This window comes from Drosophila serrata, unplaced genomic scaffold, assembly GCF_035046125.1.
Source record: "Drosophila serrata isolate PLE 108 unplaced genomic scaffold, ASM3504612v1 contig_8, whole genome shotgun sequence".
NCBI lineage: Eukaryota > Metazoa > Arthropoda > Insecta > Diptera > Drosophilidae > Drosophila > Drosophila serrata.
This window is the reverse complement of record NW_028256906.1, coordinates 1415445-1437119: the sequence shown is the minus strand read 5'-3', so window position 1 is coordinate 1437119 and position 21675 is coordinate 1415445. Positions and strand designations below refer to the sequence as shown.

At 38.1% G+C, this 21675-nt stretch overlaps 2 protein-coding genes and 1 long non-coding RNA gene across 3 annotated transcripts; 2 read left to right on the top strand and 1 right to left on the bottom strand.

Moving 5' to 3' along the window:
- The first annotated feature begins 605 nt into the window (after nucleotides 1–605).
- On the top strand, nucleotides 606–6208 carry Ranbp16 (Ran-binding protein 16). Its single transcript, XM_086827056.1, has 17 exons — nucleotides 606–1096; nucleotides 1165–1560; nucleotides 1620–1849; nucleotides 1966–2065; nucleotides 2122–2337; nucleotides 2441–2587; nucleotides 2876–3555; nucleotides 3608–3900; nucleotides 4002–4155; nucleotides 4223–4628; nucleotides 4691–4829; nucleotides 4890–4967; nucleotides 5035–5096; nucleotides 5204–5343; nucleotides 5404–5523; nucleotides 5686–5756; nucleotides 5826–6208. Exons 1-17 carry the CDS (start codon nucleotides 1094–1096, stop codon nucleotides 5873–5875), a joined length of 3285 nt encoding a protein of 1094 aa, XP_086683182.1. The 5' UTR covers nucleotides 606–1093; the 3' UTR covers nucleotides 5876–6208.
- On the bottom strand, nucleotides 1582–2100 carry LOC147645139 (uncharacterized). The gene is made up of 2 exons (XR_015270415.1): nucleotides 1963–2100; nucleotides 1582–1909 (listed from the first exon to the last, which is right to left on the bottom strand). It is a non-coding gene; the product is annotated as an uncharacterized LOC147645139 (long non-coding RNA).
- A 1669-nt stretch (nucleotides 6209–7877) lies between the features above and the next one.
- On the top strand, nucleotides 7878–21578 carry pot (zona pellucida domain protein papillote). Its single transcript, XM_020952869.2, has 7 exons — nucleotides 7878–8170; nucleotides 16426–16631; nucleotides 16694–16777; nucleotides 16847–16984; nucleotides 17050–17189; nucleotides 17257–19474; nucleotides 20086–21578. Exons 2-7 carry the CDS (start codon nucleotides 16458–16460, stop codon nucleotides 20230–20232), a joined length of 2901 nt encoding a protein of 966 aa, XP_020808528.2. The 5' UTR covers nucleotides 7878–8170; nucleotides 16426–16457; the 3' UTR covers nucleotides 20233–21578.
- The last annotated feature ends 97 nt before the right edge of the window (nucleotides 21579–21675 follow it).

The window sequence follows — 21675 nt, the reverse complement described above, 5'->3', positions numbered from 1 at the left end:
ATTCAATTGAAAACTGCAGTGGTATACAAAGGAATTCACATTGTCTTCTTGGAAATCAAAGATTTGCAAAAATCTTTTAAAATTTATATTTTTGTAAGTACTATATAGGGAATGTAAATTTATTATTAAAGCTCTAGCTCATATGGTTTTCCGAAACGTATATCTCGAGAATAGGCTTGGATTATTTAAAAAATCGGAGATTTTGTTTTTAATTCACCGTTTACCGTCTAAAACAGATGATTTCCAGCCGAATAAGTCTCATAAATTTGATTAAAGGGCTGATCATTTTTTGTTTATCTACTATAGCAATTTTTGATTGGTTATTTATGTTAATTATCTTTAATTATATTTTGTAATATTTAAATTATTTATTTATTTCTATACATTTTCCTGTTGCATATTATTTATTTTAATGTCAGAATTAAGGGCACGTTCTTAATTTCGCAAGAAGACGGCGTAAAACACATGCGGAACGGACCGCTAATTTTGCAGAGCTGGAAAGCTCCTTAAACCGACTCCGTGATAGACGGTCAAAAATTGATGTGTCTCTGTGGGAATTGCCTATAAATGTTACAGTATGAAAATAATGCAATTAATACGAAAACAGTTAAACAATAGTCCTCGGCTTTGATATATATATTTATAGCATAAATAATATGGGCACCGATTCCAGCTGATTTATAAAAACTGAACAATTAACGAAAATATCGATAACATAATGTTGCAGGAATTGCTGCATTTCTTACTTGAATGGTTCAACAAGTGCATTAATGTCGCTGGGAATTTTAAAGTCTTATGTTTTGGTCACACTTGTCGTTTGTTTTAAGAACAATTTGGTGTTTTGTTTTCATTATTAACCCGATATTAATGAAAACGGTTTAAAACTAAAGAAGTTGATTGCTTGATGGTTTGTTGTAAACCATTACTTTCAATAACTTATTTATTGGTGGAGCCGCTCCACATTGCGTAGCGTTAGTAAGGAATATACATACTCTGTAAGCCCCGTAAATTAGGAAAGCAAGCGCGACTTGTTTTAAGAAACTACTTAAAATCCACCTACTCACTATATCGCATAACATTTTATAGCAACGTGATGGTTCGTATTAACATTGCAATTAATATCGAATGTAAATATTGACTGTGGATACTGTATTGCGTTTTAAGGACATACAGCAACTCGAGGTGCTCTGCAAGCAACTATACGAAGCCACGGATGTTGGTATTCGTGCCGAAGCGGAAAAGGCCTTGGGTACCTTTGTGACCAGCCAGGACGCCTTGCCCAAATGTCAGCTCCTATTGGACAGAGCGGACTCCAGCTATGCCCAGCTGCTGGCCGCGTCCACGCTCACAAAGCTCATACAGGGACTGAGTCTGGAACAACGAATCGACATCCGAAGCTATGCCCTGAACTACTTGGCCACCAGGCCCAACTTGCAGCACTTCGTCATTCAGGCATTGGTTACTCTCCTGGCGAAAATAACCAAATTTGGATGGTTTGATAGCTTCAAGGGGGAAATGGTATTTCAAAACTTACTGGAGGATGTGAAAAAGTTCTTACAGGTAATGTACACAATTAAGGTCTTTCAGTAAATACTTATTTATACCTAAATTTTTATTAGGGCTCTGTCGAGCATTGCACAATCGGTGTCCAAATCCTATCACAATTGGTATGCGAAATGAATTCCATTGTGGAGATAGATGTGCACTTGTCTTTTTCAAAAAATAGAAAAATCGCAACATCGTATCGCGACCAACAGCTCTACGATACGTTCTTGTTATCCTGCTCGCTGTTGGTCACTGCTCGTGACAATAGCAAGACCCTCAATTATATGGATGAATCGCAGCAAGCGTGAGTATTATTCTCTCTTGATTCTGATGATTTGCAAGAGGGTATTATATTTATCAAAAGCTTAAAAAGAATCTATAAAATATCCATTTATAATAATAATTTGTTCTTTTTACCAGGCTAATATCCCATGTCTTACGACTTACGAAAAATTGCCTAAGCTTTGACTTTATTGGCAGTTCGACTGATGAGTCGGCCGATGATATGAATAATGTTCAAGTACGTATGCAATTTATTTATTTGCAATTTTTTATTGATTTGGTCCTTATACTTAGATACCCACAGCTTGGCGTCCTGCATTTCTAGATTCAAACACACTTAAACTGTTTTTTGATTTATATCAGATTTTGCCAAATGGTTTAGCTAGCTATTCCATATCGTGTTTGGTTCAAATGACATCTGTGCGTCGATCTCTTTTTAGCAATTCCGAAAGAACGAAATTTTTAACACATTTGGTTGAGGGCGTCAAAGATATTCTGACAAACTTGCACGTGAGTACTTTTCTTTTGTTTAACATGCCTTATTATACTTTTCTTTTTTGTTCTTGATAAAAAAAACACAACAACACAAAACAAATACTAATCATGTTTTCAGGGCCTAAGTGATCCAGATAACTATCACGAATTCTGCCGATTACTGGCGCGCCTTAAATCCAATTATCAACTGGGTGAACTTATAGCGGTTCCTTGTTATCCAGAAGCTATTGAACTAATAGCCAAGTTTACGGTTCAATCGCTGCATGTATGTACTCTCCAAATCATTCAAGATCTAGCAAACAATTGTTGATAGCTTTTGTCTTAGAAGAAATGAAGGGGAAGAGCTTCGGTTTGGACCATATAACAAATAAGATAGCAAACGTCATGTTTAAGGAAGAGCGCTCTAGAGCCAGTAGCTTCACTGCTCCAAAGGGTCCTCTTAAGACCTCTCTTATTTCGGAAGAACCAAAAACAGTCAACTGTTGGATGCTTTGCTCTTGATTTGATCAATCTTTTATATTCTAGACCACTCAACCTTTTTATCCATTTTTAGTTGTGGCTTTTTGCACCGAATAGTGTACATTACCTACTTACGCTTTGGCAACGCATGGTGGCTTCAGTTCCCTATGTGAAATCTCCAGATCCGCATTTGCTGGGCTCCTACACACCGGAGGTGATAAAGGCGTACATTGAGTCCCGCATAGATGCCGTTCCGATGATAGTTCGGGATAATCTGGAGGATCCGCTGGACGATTTATGCATGGTGCAGCAGCAGCTTGAGCAGCTGTCGGTAATCGAAAGGTGCGAGTACAACAAGACGTGTGGCCTCCTTGTCCAGCATTTTGATCAGAAGGCCCGTGAATACGAGAACCTGGTACAAATGCCCAATGCCAATCCTATTGACATCACCGTGCATGAGCTGCAGTTAACGTGGCTGGTGTACATCATCGGTTCGGCGATAGTCGGTCGTCTTTCTGTGACGACAAGCGATGAGCACGACTCGATGGACGCAGAGCTAGTGATAAGAGTATTACAATTGATGAGTCTGACTGATGCCCGTCTACCGCAGGCTGGCTGCGAGAAGCTCGAGCTGGCCATACTCAGCTTTTTAGATCAGGTCCGGAAAATGCATAGCAGTGAGCAGACGCAAAAGGCGAATGTCTACAAGAGACTGAGCGAGGTCTTTGGAGTTAGCGACGAGCAAATGCTATTAAGTTTTATAAACCGTAAAATGTAAGTGTTAATCGAGTTTCGATAATGCTCTATCTAATGTCTTAACTTTCAGCATTACCAATTTAAAGTACTGGGGACGCTCGGAACCAATTATAACCAAGACTCTGATGCTACTCTCCGATCTCTCTGTACACTTCAATTCCGTGCGCAAGCTGGCACGCCTCGAGGAAGTGCAGTTTATGCTAACGCATCACACCAGTGAACACTTTCCATTCCTGGGAACGAACTCCTCGCTGAGTGAAATGCGGTGTCGCACGATGTTCTACACATCCCTGGGACGATTGTTAATGTTTGATTTAGGGGAGGACGAGGAGAGGTTCTATAATTTTTTGGCGCCACTGACAAGTGAGTATAGTTTTTCTAAATCATATCATATCATATTTAAAACAAGCTCTCACTTATCCGTTGTTACTATTAATAATCATACATTTGTCTCTTAAATTAAGATCAATTCGAATCTCTCAGAACTGTGCTAATGGGCACCAATAGCTTCCCTAATGATGAGGCTAAAAAGGCCATCATTGGCCTGGCTCGAGACCTTCGTGGCTTGGCGCTGCCGCTCAACGCTCGTATTCAGTACACCATGTTATTCGAATGGCTGTGCGTATGACTCTATTTTATTCTTCTGTAATACATAATAATATATATAAAAATTTATAATTTGTAGGTACTATGCTGACTATTTACCAATATTACTGCGGGCAGTGGAACTGTGGGCCCATGATCCCGCCGTAACAACGCCAGTATTAAAACTATTTGCTGAGCTGGTACATTGTCGCACACAGAGGCTGGCGGGCAATGTATCTAGTCCCATGGGTATTCTACTATTTCGGGAGGCTTCCAAACTTATCTGCATATACGGCAATCGGATTCTGCACCTGGATGTGCCCCGCGATCGCCTTTATCCAATGAAACTTAAGGGCATTGCCATATGCTTCTTGATTTTAAAAAACTCCCTCGGCGGCAACTATGTGAATTGTGGAGTCTTTAAACTCTATGGAGATGATACATTGGACAATGTCCTTAATATAATAGCCAAGCTAATACTCTCTATTCAGCAAAACGATTTAATTGTGAGTATATTTAGGCATTGAATGAAAATTTAAAAAACTGAATTAATTATTAATAATTATAGGAATATCCAAAACTGTCGACGGCGTATTACAATTTATTGAATTGCCTCTCGCAAGATCATGTCACATACCTCGCAGCCCTGGAGCCCTCTGCCTTTGTGTACATCTTGAAGAGTCTAACAAAGGGTCTGGCAGCGTTGGGTGGGTATTTTTATAATAATTATTGCGATTTGTATTAATTATTTTTTAATAATTGTTTAGATTCAGCCATTTATATAAGTTGCTGCACAATTTTGGATAGTATCGTTTCATACATCTTTAAGCAGCTTCAACTGAAAGGTAACGTGGACGTAATTATTTGTTTTAATGGAAGTAATTTAGAAAGTAAACAAACCTGTCATTTTAGTTTCCACTTTTCCAAACAAAAAGCTGCGGAGCTTAACGCAAGAAAATGCCCAGTTCCTGAAGGTGAGTTTATATTCTCCATACTTCCTTTGTGAAGAGTCCCATGTTGAAATAGAAAAACTAAGGATTTTAGCTTAAACGAAATTTAATTGGCTTTTATTCTTTTGCAGGTTGTTGAGATTAATTCAGATTTGCTACAGAGCATGATGTCGTCATTATTAAACAACGTTTTGGCAGAGGATTGTCGAAATCAATGGTCCATGTCGCGTCCTTTGCTGGTGCTAATTTTACTTTACGAAGACTACTATCGGTAACTGTAGTTACATATTTTTAATTAAGTCCATAAACTTGACATAATTGTAATTTGCAGTTCACTTAAGGAGAGGATTATCTGCGGCCAGCCTTTGGAGAAGCAACAGACCATGGCGCAGTGGTTTGATGATCTTATGTTTGGAATTGAGCGAAATGTGTCCAGTAAAAATAAGGAAAAGTGAGTTTTTAGAAGTAGAATAAGATTTAAGGAATTAAAAAAAAAAACGCTAATTAAAAATCAGGATACTTTGGCCTAGAGGAAACCCAAATCTGGGTCCAATCCACTGGCCAATATTATGTATTATATACTTAATAATAATTTATTCTTTTTTTATTTTAGGTTCACGCAAAACTTGTCGACATTCCGACGCGATGTTGTTAATTTGCCAAAATCGATAGCTTATCTGTCAGGTGCGTAGGTTTTGCTTAGATTCTTGTTAAATAATTGAATATTAATAAATACAATTTCTTGTTTTTTAGAAAATTCCTATCAGGCGTACACTGAAACAAACTACTCAATTTCGGTTTAATAACAATCAATGAAATGAAATCCATCAAAGAATTGATTGGTTAAGATGTGACAGAAACCAACTCCTTCCCCCCTTCCATGATTATAGTTTTCCGGAGAGAGAGAACGTTTACATTTTCAGTTTTTATGTATAAAATATAAAAAGAAAACAAAAAAAAAATAAAAACACCGGAATGTGTATGCTGTCTAAAGCACATGCACATGCACCACAATAACTTTAATTATAAAATAACAGATTGTACAGTTTTTGCCAGCGTAAAGAAATTAAGTATGTAATTGTTTATAAATTAGGAAATAAGTTGAAATTTAATAAATTTTCGAAGATTTCATTTAACTTGTAAAGGTCTTATGTATTTATTTACATTTTTACGAAAAAAACATTTGCCATTCAATTTCCCAACCCTCAGTAAGCAAATTGACTGTTTTCAGGTTTTGAGTAACAGGCGAACAGAAATCAGCAGAAAGCAACTGCCGTCGGGTGTAAGCCCCAAAAGTATGCAACAAAAATTTAGACGCAAATGTGTTGCATCTTTTGGGCTGAATTGATTAACAAGAGACGGAAATACTAAGACAAAGCATACTTTTGCGCTTAATCTAGACGGGAAGTACAGTTTGCGACTTGACCGGTAGGTGGCTTTCAAGAAAAATGTTCTAACGACATTTTAGACATGCTATTTGACATGTAAAAATCGCTTAATCTAGACGGGAAGCAGTTTGTGACTTGACCGGTAGGTGGCTTTCTAGATAAATATTCTAACGACTTTTTAGACATGCTATTTGACATGTCAATACAGTGCACACTTTTGCCCGGAGGCGGTTTGACCGGTAGGTGGCTTTCAAGAAAACTTCATTCTAACGACTTTAAAATTTTATTTCTGGCAATTGAATCGATATACGTACCGGAAATTCAAAGCATACTTTTGCCCTGAATATAGACAGGAAGCGCAGTTTGTGGTTCGCTCTTTGGCCGGTAGGTGGCGATCAACAATTTTATTCTGACGACGTATTAAAATTTTATTTCAGGCATTTTTAACAGAATTACAAATAATTACATATATGCACTGATTTAATTATCATTTAAAATGTAGGAAAATATTATAAACTACCAATAATATTTATTTATAAACAGCTACACAAACATGATCCGTGATAAGTTTCTCGTTTGGTGTACTCATAAAAAAAACTTACCCAAAATCCATTGATTTGTATCCAATCCCAAACGATGTTTATCGTTATACACCTTGGCCCAACCAGACCGACCAGGAGGTGTTGTTGGATGAGAACGACGACTTGTGGGTGGAGCTGCGGCATATTGCATATTCCTGTAGTGTCCACTCAACTGACGCAGAACTTGAAGAAGATTACCGACTCCAATAGGATGAGCTCCACTAAGTCCAACCAGACCTTATTTCACACCAGAATTCAAATATATTAATTGACTGTAGTCTAAGTAACCATAAACAGTAATGACTTGCCACTTTAAATTGCACACACACACATTTTTAAGAGTTGGCCGGCAGCAGGCAGTCGTCACTTCATTCTGGGGATGTTAGAATTAGTTGGGAATCATATGCGCAGGTGTGCGATATTTTGGTGCCTTGGCTTAAAATTAATGGAATTGTGTTTTTAATTCTGGAAAAATATTCTAAGTATGGATAATTTTTTTTAGTCGATTTTTCGTAGTAATAGAAAAATGATTTAATTAGTATAATTTGCAATTCTCATAATTTAAATTCACATACTCTCGTGTGTCTCTTATATTTAGTATGTAAGAAGTCAGGAAATTCATGGCATAAACTTGGTAAATGTTATTTGATCAAACCAAAAAAGTTATAATAGTTGGAGAATTGAGCAGAGCAAAGTTGGAGCTAGAAATAACAATACAACACAGAGACAGAGAGAGAGAGAGTGGAATGGGCAAATTGCTCAGCTGAGAAGAGACAAAACAAAAACATTAAAAAACAAAACACACACATTGATGAACAAAACTCCAACACAGACTCGGTCCTAACTTGGCCTAAAAGCTGTGAGCGGCGGCGGAGCGGCGTTGGAGCGAAGCAAGCCAGCTTTGTGGCCCGGGCTGGGGGCCAGTTTGCCAGATTGCCGAGCAGCCAACTCAGTCGCTAACAGGTAATCCGCTAGAGCGCGTTCGGGCACGGATAAAAGTTAGAGAGGCAACAGGTCGCTTGTCTCCGCAGTTCGCACAGAATCGGCATTAATTAAGCCCACAACAAATCAACGAACGAAGATCAACGGCAACGGCGCCTAAGCGCGACTCCAAACATACAAAAAAAAAGTATGCAAATTACAAGCTTTTCTCCTGTTTCTCTGCATTATCTTTTCTTTATTTTTTTGCTCGTAATATTTCCGGTAACCTGGTAAGATACTAACAAGAGTGCGGTCCGTGTTAGTAGCTTACTGGGAAAGCATTAATTCGGTTTTTTTTCTCTTTTTTTTTGCTTTTGTGAAATTATTAAAATAAACAATGAGCGCACAGTCGTCGCATTCGCACGATCAGCATATAATGTGACGGAGTAACCTTTGAAACGGATATATATATATACTGTTTGATTCAGTTTTCTGATCAGTCAATACCTTATTTTTTGCTTGTGTCTGTGATGTGTGAATCGCGGGATATCACTTCTGAGAACTATTAAGAGATCATCAGAGAAAAAAGATCGCATCTGTTGACCGGAAATTGACATTACTCACAAAATGGGATAGTAAAAATAACACAACTACTGACTGAATCATCCATAATAAAACAAATAAGAAAGAAAAAGGAAAATAGTGGCTCTAACCTGTAATTTGATGCTTGAAGTACAGTAATTGCCTCTCAGAATAAAATTCTTTCGAAAGTTCCACTCATTTTCGGCCTATTGTCCACGGAAGTGGGTCTAATCGCATTGATGGGTTCATTAAAATTGATTTTGTGTGCCTTATCAAGATTTTCCATTGAATATAGATTCTATTTGTTTGATGTTAAGAGGAAAAGGTTTTTGTAGCTTTATCTTGAGAAGAAAATTTTAGTCTATTTTTAAACCTTTTTGATTTCTTATTTCGACTTTGAAATAAAACAATTTTTTTTAATGTAGCTGAAAAATATTCTACAACGAGAATTTCTTTATAAATGAGGCATTTTTATATGTAATATTTATAATATATCATGATTTCCTTTCTACAATCTATTTTTGTACAAATTTCAATACAATTTTATAAATATTGTTTTGTAGACTTTTCTTAATTGTGTTTCTAAACTTTTTTAAGCCCGAATTTTCAATGGAACCTTTCAAAGGCATAAAAAATGTCTAGGTACAACTTATAATCATTGATTGTACTTATATGTATCCATACACATATGTATATATTTATATATATTATATATACTATATATATATACATATAATAGCCACTTGTGGGCTTTGAAAAGTGGGAATATTGCCGAAATGCCGCCACCATAGAAGCTGCTGCTTGCCAGAGCAGAACACTAACTCTGAGGCAGTGGCGTGGCTGCCTAGGGAGAGAGGAAGGGGTTTCAGTTCCCCCCTGAGAAATTCAATTGAATATACATATTTAGTATATACATATAGCTTATAGCTGATGCAAGTTTTAAGCGATTATTTTATTGTTATTTTCGGAAATCCCCCTTTTAAGACAAGCCCTGCCTACGCTCCACGGTCAATGACGTTTAAGCCAAGTCGTTAAGGTTGGCGCAAGCTCCCAGAGAGCACAGAGCTGGCAAGAGAATGGCCAAGGGAGAGGGAGTATTTAAATAGGCGTACTGCGCATGCGTACCTGACCGTTGACGTGCTTGCCCCTCTCTTAATTCCTACACAGAACAAAAAATATAACAATTATTTACATATTAGGAAGTAATCAATTCTAAGGCAGACTTTGTAACGAAGCAGATTTTTAAATAATTTCGAGAAGCTTATGATTAAAGAGGTTTGACTTGGAAATCAAATGCATACATTTGCGTGGCTTTTGCTATTTTCTGCATTCATTAGGAATTTAAATTATTCTATATACTGTACTATACTATATATACTATATGGTAATAGTTTTTAGTTATAAGTATAGCATTAAAATATATATTAGTTGAAACTAAAATATATATTAAACTAAAATATATATTAGTTTGAACTAAGGCTAAGCCCTACTAAAACAAATCTTAAATTTTGTTATTTTTAAGTGAGGCAATCTTGTAAAAAAATTAAACAACAATCTCACCAACAATTTCAACAACATGCTGTTTCAAAGGCAAAAACTTTGTCAAAAACTGATTATAAATTAGTAAAAATTGAATTTCTTCCGAGTGTAGAACCCTTGTTAGTTACATCTATTTTAGAACCAAATTCCAACAACTAAAGTGTGTATATACCAAGGCAGAAAACGATATTTGGTATCAAATCTATATATTTATCTCATCTCTTTTCCTTCCAATAAAATTTATGCAACACTGCTATTGCATGTGATGTTCCGTTCCACATGTAATCTTATTCCCTTAAACATGTTAGTGGTACCCAAAACTCTCCTCCACCCATCGCAGCGCCTAATCATTAAACGCAGAGCTCAGACCAGAGCTCGGAGTGAGCAGCAGCAACGAGTTAAGCAAAAAATAAATAAATAAATAAAACCAGTTTTGCTCACAGCTCAGAGCAACGAAGCAAGACTATCTCTGTCTATATAAAAGTATCTATATATGTAGCTGTGCTTTTGTATCTGTATCTCAGAGCGTGTGTGTGTCTGCGAAGCTGCATGCCTACCTGTACACACAGGTATGCCTATGCATACAGATGTAAAGGTGTGGTATGTGCAGCGATGATGTTAGGTGTGTGTCGAAACTTTTGCACACACACACACACACACACAATGCTCTCTTTGAAAACTTTGAGCTATTTTTTGTTGTATTCTTTTAAATACATTCGCGTGACGGCGTTTAATTCATTAGCCAAAATATATATGTATATAGATACATAGATACATCACATTTGCCATATTATATAACATATTCAAGATATTTCGCATTAAAGTAGTACATCTGGAACATGCAAGGTTCCACTCATATGTTATAAAGGAGCTAGAGTATCTCAAATACTTGTTTTGCAAACCTTTAATTATAATATGATTATGTATTATAAATGTTTACAAAATGTATTATATATTTCAGTAATTCCATTTTTCTTGAAATTTGTCTCTTTTTTATATGTTTTCCCTACAAAACTGGTAAAATTTAAATAATATATCAATTTTGGAGGTAGCAAAAACAAGTTCTATCAACATTTGTCTCTTAGCTTTCGATGCACGATGACGCATTGGAATAATATTGTCTGTACATACCTGAGAAACAGCCTTGACAAATCCAGATTTCTGCGTGTACTGCCTGAACATTCCGGTAATGGGCAGAAGGAGACGTTGTCATTAAAGCCAGCCCCTGGACCAGGTGTCACCACACACATAGACACACACAAGTTGCCATGTACTCCTCCTACACTCGAAAAAAGAAATATTACAAAGGTTATTCAATTACAACTGGGAAACTTCACTAACAAGTCACTATGTTATATATAATGTAGATAAATATAGGGCAAGGATATGTACTTATTTATATTATGTCTACAGATTTCAAGTGTAAATAGCGAGTGCCTTGCCTTACGAGATTTTTCAGTACAACGTTAATTACGAGAAAAATAAGAAAATAAACCCTAAAATTGGTATTTTTAGTGGCTTGTTTAGATATTATGGTGCTCTGGCTTAAATTCAACAACTGATTAGTCAGTTAGCAAAAGCTTACTGAGAGATATATCCATTAATTATCTAATTTCAGGGTCTCTCTTATATCTTTAATTCTTGAATCTAATTAGTCATACCTAAGACAAATTACCATATTCATAAAATGTGAACTATTGGTATACTTAGAAAGAATTTTCATTAGTTGTAGGGGTATTTAATTGATTGTTAAATTAGCATAAATTAAATTAAGAAATAATTTAAGGTTAATTTTACTTGACATATTTAAAATATTTGGTTCATTTTGGGGTAATTAACTTTAAACAGTAGTGACTTGATACTTTTGTAATTGCACACACACACTTTTATAGGAGTTGGCCGGCAGCTGGTAGTCGTCACTTCATTCTGGGGAGGTTAAAACAAGTTGGGAATCATATGTGCAGGTGTACGAGATTTTTCAGTACAACGTTAATTACGAGAATAATAAGAAAATAAACCCTAAAATTGGTATTTTTAGTGGCTTGTTTAGATTTTATGGAGCTCTGGCTTAAACTTAACAACTGATTAGTTAGTTAGCAATAGCTTACTGAAAGATATATCCATTAATCATCTGATTTCAAAGTCTATCTTACATCTTTAATTCTTGAATCTGATTAGTCATACCTAAGACATAATTACCATATTCATAAAATGTGAACTATTAGAAAGAATTTTCATTAGTTGTAGGGGTATTTAATTGATTGTTAAATTAACATAATATATTTCTTAATTTAAGGTTAATTTTACTTGACATATTTAAAATATCTGGTTCATTTTGGGGTAATTAACTTTAAACAGTAGTGACTTGACACTTTTGAAATTGCACACACACACTTTTATAGGATTTGGCCGGCAGCTGGTAGTCGTCACTTCATTCTGGGGAGGTTAGAACAAGTTGGGAATCATATGTGCAGGTGTACGAGATTTTTCAGTACAACGTTAATTACGAGAAAAATAAGAAAATAAACCCTACAAATTATATTTTTAGTGGCTTGTTTAGATTTTATGGTGCTCTGCCTTAAACTTAACAACTGATTAGTTAGTTAGCAATAGCTTACTGAGAGATATATCCATTAATTATCTAATTTCAGGGTCTCTCTTATATCTTTAATTCTTGAATCTGATTAGTCATACCTAAGACAAATTACCATATTCATAAAATGTGAACTATTGGTATACTTAGAAAGAATTTTCATTAGATGTAGGAGTATTTAATTGATTGTTTAATTAGCATAATTTATTTCTTAATTTAAGGTTAATTTTACTTGACATATATAAAATATTTGGTTCATTTTGGGGTAATTAACTTTAAACAGTAGTGACTTGAAACTTTTGTAATTGCACACACACACTTTTATAGGAGTTGGCCGGCAGCTGGTAGTCGTCACTTCATTCTGGGGAGGTTAGAACAAGTTGGGAATCATATGTGCAGGTGTACGAGATTTTTCAGTACAACGTTAATTACGAGAAAAATAAGAAAATAAACCCTACAAATTATATTTTTAGTGGCTTGTTTAGATTTTATGGTGCTCTGCCTTAAACTTAACAACTGATTAGTTAGTTAGCAATAGCTTACTGAGAGATATATCCATTAATTATCTAATTTCAGGGTCTCTCTTATATCTTTAATTCTTGAATCTGATTAGTCATACCTAAGACAAATTACCATATTCATAAAATGTGAACTATTGGTATACTTAGAAAGAATTTTCATTAGATGTAGGAGTATTTAATTGATTGTTTAATTAGCATAATTTATTTCTTAATTTAAGGTTAATTTTACTTGACATATATAAAATATTTGGTTCATTTTGGGGTAATTAACTTTAAACAGTAGTGACTTGACACTTTTGTAATTGCACACACACACTTTTATAGGAGTTGGCCGGCAGCTGGTAGTCGTCACTTCATTCTGGGGAGGTTAGAACAAGTTGGGAATCATATGTGCAGGTGTACGAGATTTTTCAGTACAACGTTAATTACGAGAAAAATAAGAAAATAAACCCTACAAATTATATTTTTAGTGGCTTGTTTAGATTTTATGGTGCTCTGCCTTAAACTTAACAACTGATTAGTCAGTTAGCAATAGCTTACTGAGAGATATATCCATTAATTATCTAATTTCAGGGTCTCTCTTATATCTTTAATTCTTGAATATGATTAGTCATACCTAAGACAAATTACCATATTCATAAAATGTGAACTATTGGTATACTTAGAAAGAATTTTCATTAGTTGTAGGGGTATTTAATTGATTGTATAATTAGCATAATTTATTTCTTAATTTAAGGTTAATTTTACTTGACATATTTAAAATATTTGGTTCATTTTGGGGTAATTAACTTTAAACAGTAGTGACTTGACACTTTTGTAATTGCACACACACACTTTTATAGGAGTTGGCCGGCAGCTGGTTGTCGTCACTTCATTCTGGGGAGGTTAGAACAAGTTGAGAATCATATGTGCAGGTGTACGAGATTTTTCAGTACAACGTTCATTACGAGAAAAATAAGAAAATAAACCCTAAAATTGGTATTTTTAGTGGCTTGTTTAGATATTATGGTGCTCTGGTTTAAATTCAACAACTGATTAGTCAGTTAGCAATAGCTTACTGAGAGATATATCCATTAATTATCTAATTTCAGGGTCTCTCTTATATCTTTAATTCTTGAATCTGATTAGTCATACGTAAGACATAATTACCATATTCATAAAATGTGAACTATTGGTATACTTAGAAAGAATTCTCATTAGTTGTAGGGGTATTTAATTGATTGTTTAATTAGCATAATTTATTTCTTAATTTAAGGTTAATTTTACTTGACATATTTAGAATATTTGGCTCATTTTGGGGTAATTAACTTTAAACAGTAGTGACTTGACACTTTTGTAATTGCACACACACACTTTTATAGGAGTTGGCCGGCAGCTGGTAGTCGTCACTTCATTCTGGGGAGGTTAAAACAAGTTGGGAATCATATGCGCAGGTGTACGAGATATTTCAGTACAACGTTAATTACGAGCAAAATAAGAAAATAAACCCTAAAAATGATATTTTTAGTGGCTTGTTTAGATTTTATGGTGCTCTGCCTTAAACTTAACAACTGATTAGTTAGTTAGCAATAGCTTACTGAGAGATATATCCATTAATTATCTGATTTCAGGGTCTCTCTTATATCTTTAATTCTTGAATCTGATTAGTCATACGTAAGACATAATTACCATATTCATAAAATGTGAACTATTGGTATACTTAGAAAGAATTTTCATTAGTTGTAGGAGTATTTAATTGATTGTTTAATTAGCATAATTTATTTCTTAATTTAAGGTTAATTTTACTTGACATATTTAAAATATCTGGTTCATTTTGGGGTAATTAACTTAAAACAGTAGTGACTTGAAACTTTTGTAATTGCACACACACACTTTTATAGGAGTTGGCCGGCAGCTGGTAGTAGTCACTTCATTCTGGGGATGTTAGAACAAGCTGGGAATCATATGTGCAGGTGTACGAGATGTTTCGGTAAATTAAATTTTGATCTTTTCTTGAGTTCTAGGGCGTTTATCTCAAAGGTGATTTTTCCTAGATATAGTACTATATAGACTCTTTATCTGTGATATATATTTGTGATCTATATCTTTTGATATCCATGGAATATAATGATATTTTTTGCTAGTGTAACCACACATAATGCTCTTGCACTCTTGATGTATCTGTATCTGTATCTGTATCGGTGCCGGTGTATGTATCCGCATCTACGACGGTGTGTTGGCAGGCTGGTTGCTCGCTTGCTTGTCTTGGCTTGGCTTGGTAAGCTATAAAACTCGTTTTTGCAAAAACAAAAAAACAAAAAAAAATGGAAAACTCAAGTCAAGTAGTCTTAGTCATTGCTGGCTTTGCCATACCTTTGCCGTTGTCTTGGAGCCTCTGTCTTGGCCCGCTTAAGCTGGCTAGCTGGCTGGCTTGTTGGCTGACTTGTTGGCTGGCTGACTGACGGCTTCAAGGCAAAAGTTCCTGACAAATATGGCAAAATTGTCGTAGGTGTCTCGTCTCGCTTTATTGGTCTGTTCGAGCATATCGACAACTACTTATTACATCTTGGTGTATATTGCACAGTCTTTTATATATAATATATATATATATTTATTGCGTGTGCTGTGACGCCTTTATGCAATACTTAATGCCTTTGCTGGAAGATCGGATACATCTATACACAGATGTATGAATATTTTTAGCTGTTTAATCGCGTCTGAAGGTGGTCTCGGTTGGACGACCGACCTATCAATCTTGACACTGGCATTGACCAGCTCTTCAGTTGCGGAGATCGCCGACCTTAATCGGTTCACCGAAAGAACCCACGAAATAAAAATAAAGAAAGAAAGAAAGTCGGGAATAGATTTGGAATATAGATTCAAAAGGTTCTCTTTTAAGTTCTTTCTATGTGTGGTGTTGTGTTGTGTTGTGGCTTTTGTATCTTTTTATCTGCGGTTCGTTTGAAGGCGAAATATTTGGCACGAAAGTCGTTGACACAAGTGAGGCGAGGCCACTTGTTGGAATGATGTGTGTGCTTTTGGCTCTAACGGTGCTTTCGAGTTGTATATATATTACATATATATTTAAAGAATATATATATCCTTCTATAACAATCTTTGGAACCTCTTAAGAGTCTCAAGATACTTTTTTCGAGGATGTGTAGACTTAAAAAACAAGCTTCCTGATATCTCTGTTTATATTCCTATTCTCCTTTGTAAATACTAATCTCTTTGTTTTTTTATGCTTAGCTCTCTTCCTTTTTTAGTGGATTCCCAACGAAATGAGCTCGGACCAGAGGCCATTTAGGGTCGGCATGCCCAGAGTAATGGCCGTGGGGCTCTTGATCCTCATCTGCAGTGGTCTGGTAGCAGGACAATCGAACTATGTGCAGCATGGAGATAGTGGTAATTACACAACAAACGGACTGCCCGAGGAGGCCACTCTGGATGGCAAGGTAAAAGGCTTAAGATCCCTTCCTCCTTGTACCCTTAATAAAATGCTTTCCCCCTTTTATAGGTAACCAAATTGGATGACATTAGCCCATTGATATTCCTGAATCGAACCAAGGCTGCGCTGAACTGTGCCGCCGGATCCATGCAGGTGAGTGTTGGGTTAACCCCAGCTCCCTGCTCCTCAACTGAAGCTCTACTCTTCTTGTATCCCCTTCAGGTTGATCTCAAGTTCAACGATCCGTTCCATGGCATCATACAGGCTGACTATGATCGCAGCAGTGCCTGTCGTGTGAGCGGCAAGGGAGCCCTTAGCTACCGCCTCGAGCTGCCCCTGAAGGGATGTGGAACCATTCAGGTGCGTGGCAAGATCTTGTTTTGGTTTCGAATATATCCAACTCCATATCTCGAATTCTTTTGCAGAATCCCACCCGCGTGTTCACCAACAACATTATAGTGCGTTTCCATGCCAATCTAGAGATGGATGGCGATGAAATTATAACCATTGTCTGCCGTTATCCACCGCCGGTGCCCTCACTGCCACCAGCCCTGCCAGCTCCCATGTGGGTATCCTTATGGTTTCCTTTCCTAAACCTATATTAAATCCTATATTCGAATCTCCTTGAACAGTCTCAATCCCATTGCCACGGGCTCTGTGCTCCAGCCACCGCTGAAGAGCATCCAAATCCTGATGATCATCTGTGCCATTATGTTCCTCACTCTGCTGCTCCTGGGACTGGCCGTCTCCTACTACTGCCTGCGTAGCCGTCCTATACCCGTGGTGCGTCGCCTGCCCATGAGCATGGGCAGTGGCTCTGAGATCACCAAACTGAGTGGCAGCAGTGTGGGTAACATTAGTGTCTTTGAGGGCGTTAAGATACCGCGTGCCCATGCCGCTCTCCAGGCTGTCTACAGTTCCTCGGGCAGCGAGGGAGCTCTCATTCCATCCGATTATCCAAGCGAATCGCACTCTGAGATCGAGGAGATTGACACACGTTCACTGCCTTTCAGTTCGGCGGGTAGCTTCGAGAATCGTGCCTTCATCCAGGAGACTTCCAGCATCTATAGCGACCACTATGTTCCAGCCCAGGAGATGCCAGCGGCGGCTGCTGTTATGACCACATCCTCGCTCACCCGTCACGCCATACCCATTCAGGAGGCCGTGGCAGCCGGTTCACCCAAGTTCGATGTCCAGGTGCGCGTCAAGAAGTCACCACCACCGCCGCCTTCGCCAGTAACCTCGGACACGGAAAGCGTGGCCACCCTGCGTCCAGACAGGAATAACCTATCGACCATAATGGAGGCCTACGAGGATCGTGAGAGTGTCATGACCATGGAATCCCTGCCGCCACATGTTGAGACAATCCACTCCCAGTTCACGTACGTGCCAGAGTTGCATCCGGCTCCGCAGGTACCACAAACGCTTCCATCGCCACCAATGGCCATTGCCGAGCCCAAGTTCTCTGTGTACACGCGCACGCATCAGGAGGTGGTTGATGGTCGCCCAGAGACATGGTCTGACTACACCGATGGCCCCGCACCCAGTGAGATCACTGACCTATCCTCCGAGGCTCCAGACATGACCGTGGACACGATGCACTATTACGAGGATGAGTATGTGCCGAATGTGCAGCTGCCGCCGCCAGTGACCTCGCACACCGTGGATGATGTCTACCTGCGCACGGTTACCGAGAAGAAGACCATCGAGGATATTGAGAGTCACAAGCGAAGTGTCACTGAGTATAAGAGCAAGCCGAGGGCACCACTACCACCGGCACCACCACCGCCGCCACCAGTGGATCCCAAGTTTGATGTGCGCGTGCGCAACTATCCCAATGAGCGGGAACAGCAGCAGTGGGAGAACTTCTCGGATATCTCCAGTGCCTCCGGTCTGACCCTTACGCCCAAGATGGAGCGCAGCGAATTGACCTTGCCGCTGGCCGAGCCACCGTCCCAGATCCATGACAATAAACTGAAGCTGACCAGTCCCGAGCTGGTGGGCAACATGAAGCCGATCGAGGTGCCGCCCCAGGACAAGGATGTGCCCAATTGGGATGTACTCATACGCATTCTGGAGGAGCCAGAGATGTCGGAGGCCGGAGATGATGTCAGTTCGGTGCGTAATCTGAGCTACGATGATCGTGCCAAGTGGAAGGAGATCATAACCACGCAGTCCTCGTTGCGCACCATGCTGACCGAGGCGGTGGTGCGGGAGGACTTCGAGCGGATTCGTCAGGATACGCGTTATGAGCGTATGTTTGAGCCCCAGACCTGGGACGTTATCATCCGTATCCTGGCACCACCCGGCGACGATGATCCGGATGTGGAAATGAGAATGCCACGACGCGGTGGCAAGAAGGCTCCTCCACAGCCCTGGGATACGCGTTCGCGTCGCAGCTCCCTGCCCACGCTCTACGAGTATGACAGCGATGGCGGCTCCAGTGTCCGTACCATTCGCAACGACCCCGGTATGCCGGGCTTCCCCTCATCGGCATCGGGAGGTGGCTTCAATGGCGGCCAGGGACCGTTCAATCTGCAGCGCTCTCGCCGCAGCTCACGCACCTCGTATCAGACCGACCACAACGACTTCCGCTCCATGTCCGAGGTGACCGTGGACTTTGGCCGACCGCAGCCGGATCACTCGGACAACATGAGCGATGCCAGCAGCTATTATCGGATGCAGTACTATGACGATGACGACCGTCGCTCCTTCCACCGCTCCCTGAGTCATCCTTCGCTGGCCCGCTCCGCCAGCGAGTTCACCGAGCACTGGACTGCTCCCGATCCCGACGAGATGGTGATCTCCTCACCCGAGGGAACACCCCGTGCACGACGAGGAGTTCGTCAAGTGAGTTGGATGAGGGAGTTGTAGAAGAGAGAAGAGAGAAGAGAGAAGAAAAAAGAGAGGAGAGAGAAGAGAGAAGAAGGGGGAACTGTAGGGGAGAGAATAGTACAAGAAAGATCAATAGCAGAAGAGAGAGGTGGAAGAAAGTAGGGAGAAAGGAGTGAAGTTGTAGGAGAAATTAGTGAAAGAATTTAAACGGAGAGAGTAGTAGAGTAAAGAAGTGAGAACAGTAGAAGGGAGAAGAGTAGAAGAAAAAAGAGTAGTAGAAGAGAGTGGTTGAAGAAGCTTTAGAAGAGCGGAAGAAAGCATTAGAAGAGAACATTAAAAGAAGAGACTATTAGTAGTAAAAAATCATGGTAGACGAGAAGAGTAGTAGTAGAAGACAATAATCATACTAAAATAAGTGAAGAAAGTAGTACTAGAAGACTGTTGTAGTAAAAAAGAGTAGTAGTATTTCCCTCGATTGTAGAATTGGTTTACGCACTTAAGGTGTGATTTCTCTATCTATCCATCAACTACAAAATCAGATATTAACAACATCATATTTGAATTGATTTATACATTATATAAATTATCCAAAAATGGCACTATAGCTTTCAATTATTCCATTCCAGCCACTCCCACTGACGACTCACCAGGGCAGGACAGGTGAGCGTGTCCTGGCCCAGACACAGACGCAGAGCGAATATGTGGAGACCCATAGGAGTGTCTACCATGCTGGCAAGGATATGCCCTTGCCGCCACCACCACGCAAGTGGTAATGGTAGCCACAATAAAAAATCGAGAGAGAGAGAGAGAAAGAGAGTCACTTTAATTAACAAAAAAAAAAAAAAAACAAACAAACAAACAATCGACTAAAAACCACACGTTCCGGGAAGGGTATTAATTATTAAATTACAATATTGTAAAGAACGGACATCCAACAAGAAGTGGCAGGACGTAAGTCCAGCCCCTTGAGTGGATGTCCTTACAATATTATTATTTGCATTCACACGTAGGTCACAAAGGACTCTACATACTGACATATATACATATATATATATCTGCATACTTAAACACAAACAACAAAAAAAGTGCCAATTACAATTGCCTGACGACAAAGTTAGCCACATTAAAATAATAATTAATAGAAACTAAAATGTCCGTTTAATGGTCACGTTATCCTGACTTTTTAACTTTCGATTCGCTGCATTTTATAATAATTAATAATGTCTCTTGTAAAGAGCAAAACAAGGTAAAAAAAAGGATTGGATACCAATCTTTATTCGATTTGTGTGTTCTGCACTCCCCAACAAGTATATAGATTTGAAAATAAACTCTAGAGAGCGATTAGGAAAAGTGACAGAGATTAGGAGAAGTATACATTTTAGTTAATAATAAATACATATATGGCTGCCGTTGAGCATTTCGATAGAACAATATTCCCTTGTGTTTGTATTCTCAATATATACCGTCCAAAATTAGGTAGTTTCAAGTCAAACGCGCTTCCTTAAATTTTTTCTAGTTACTAATGTGTATATATAGAAAGCTGATCCAGAACAAGACCAAACTCTATGCAAAAATGGGGTGACTGCCGTCAAACTGCCACAAAAAAGAAAACACTCGAGATTTTCGAATAGAAACAAAGTTCTTTTATGTATATGCACAGGTGTGAAACGAAAGTATTACTACAAAATAGAATAGAGAAACGGGATGCAGCATCTACTATGGAGTTATTATGCCTGGAAATGGATAGCTTCAATATATATTATAAAATATATATAGATTGTCCGACTTGAGAGTGATGTGCGAGGCATGCAGATCGATAATAAACAGGGCTTCCGTTGGATATATCCAACAATAAATATCTTTCATGATTATCTATTTTTTCGTAACTGAATTACTAATACCTTAGAGACAACACTACCTAAAGTATATACTGAATCTCTAGTGTAATTAATAAATAATTATAATTATAATAATAAACAAGAAGAAATCATGCTACACATTTATATACGCAAATCAGCTGAAATATATAATTTTAATTCCGTTTTGGAAAATATAAATCGATGTAATCTAAATATTTCCAAAATAATTTATAAATAAATAAATATATCTACTAACAAAATGTGATTTTGTTTTTCTTTGTTTCTAGAGCAACGTTGGGGACAAGATATAGCAGAAAAAGCCATAATTATCCACAAATAAATGGTTGACTAAAGGAT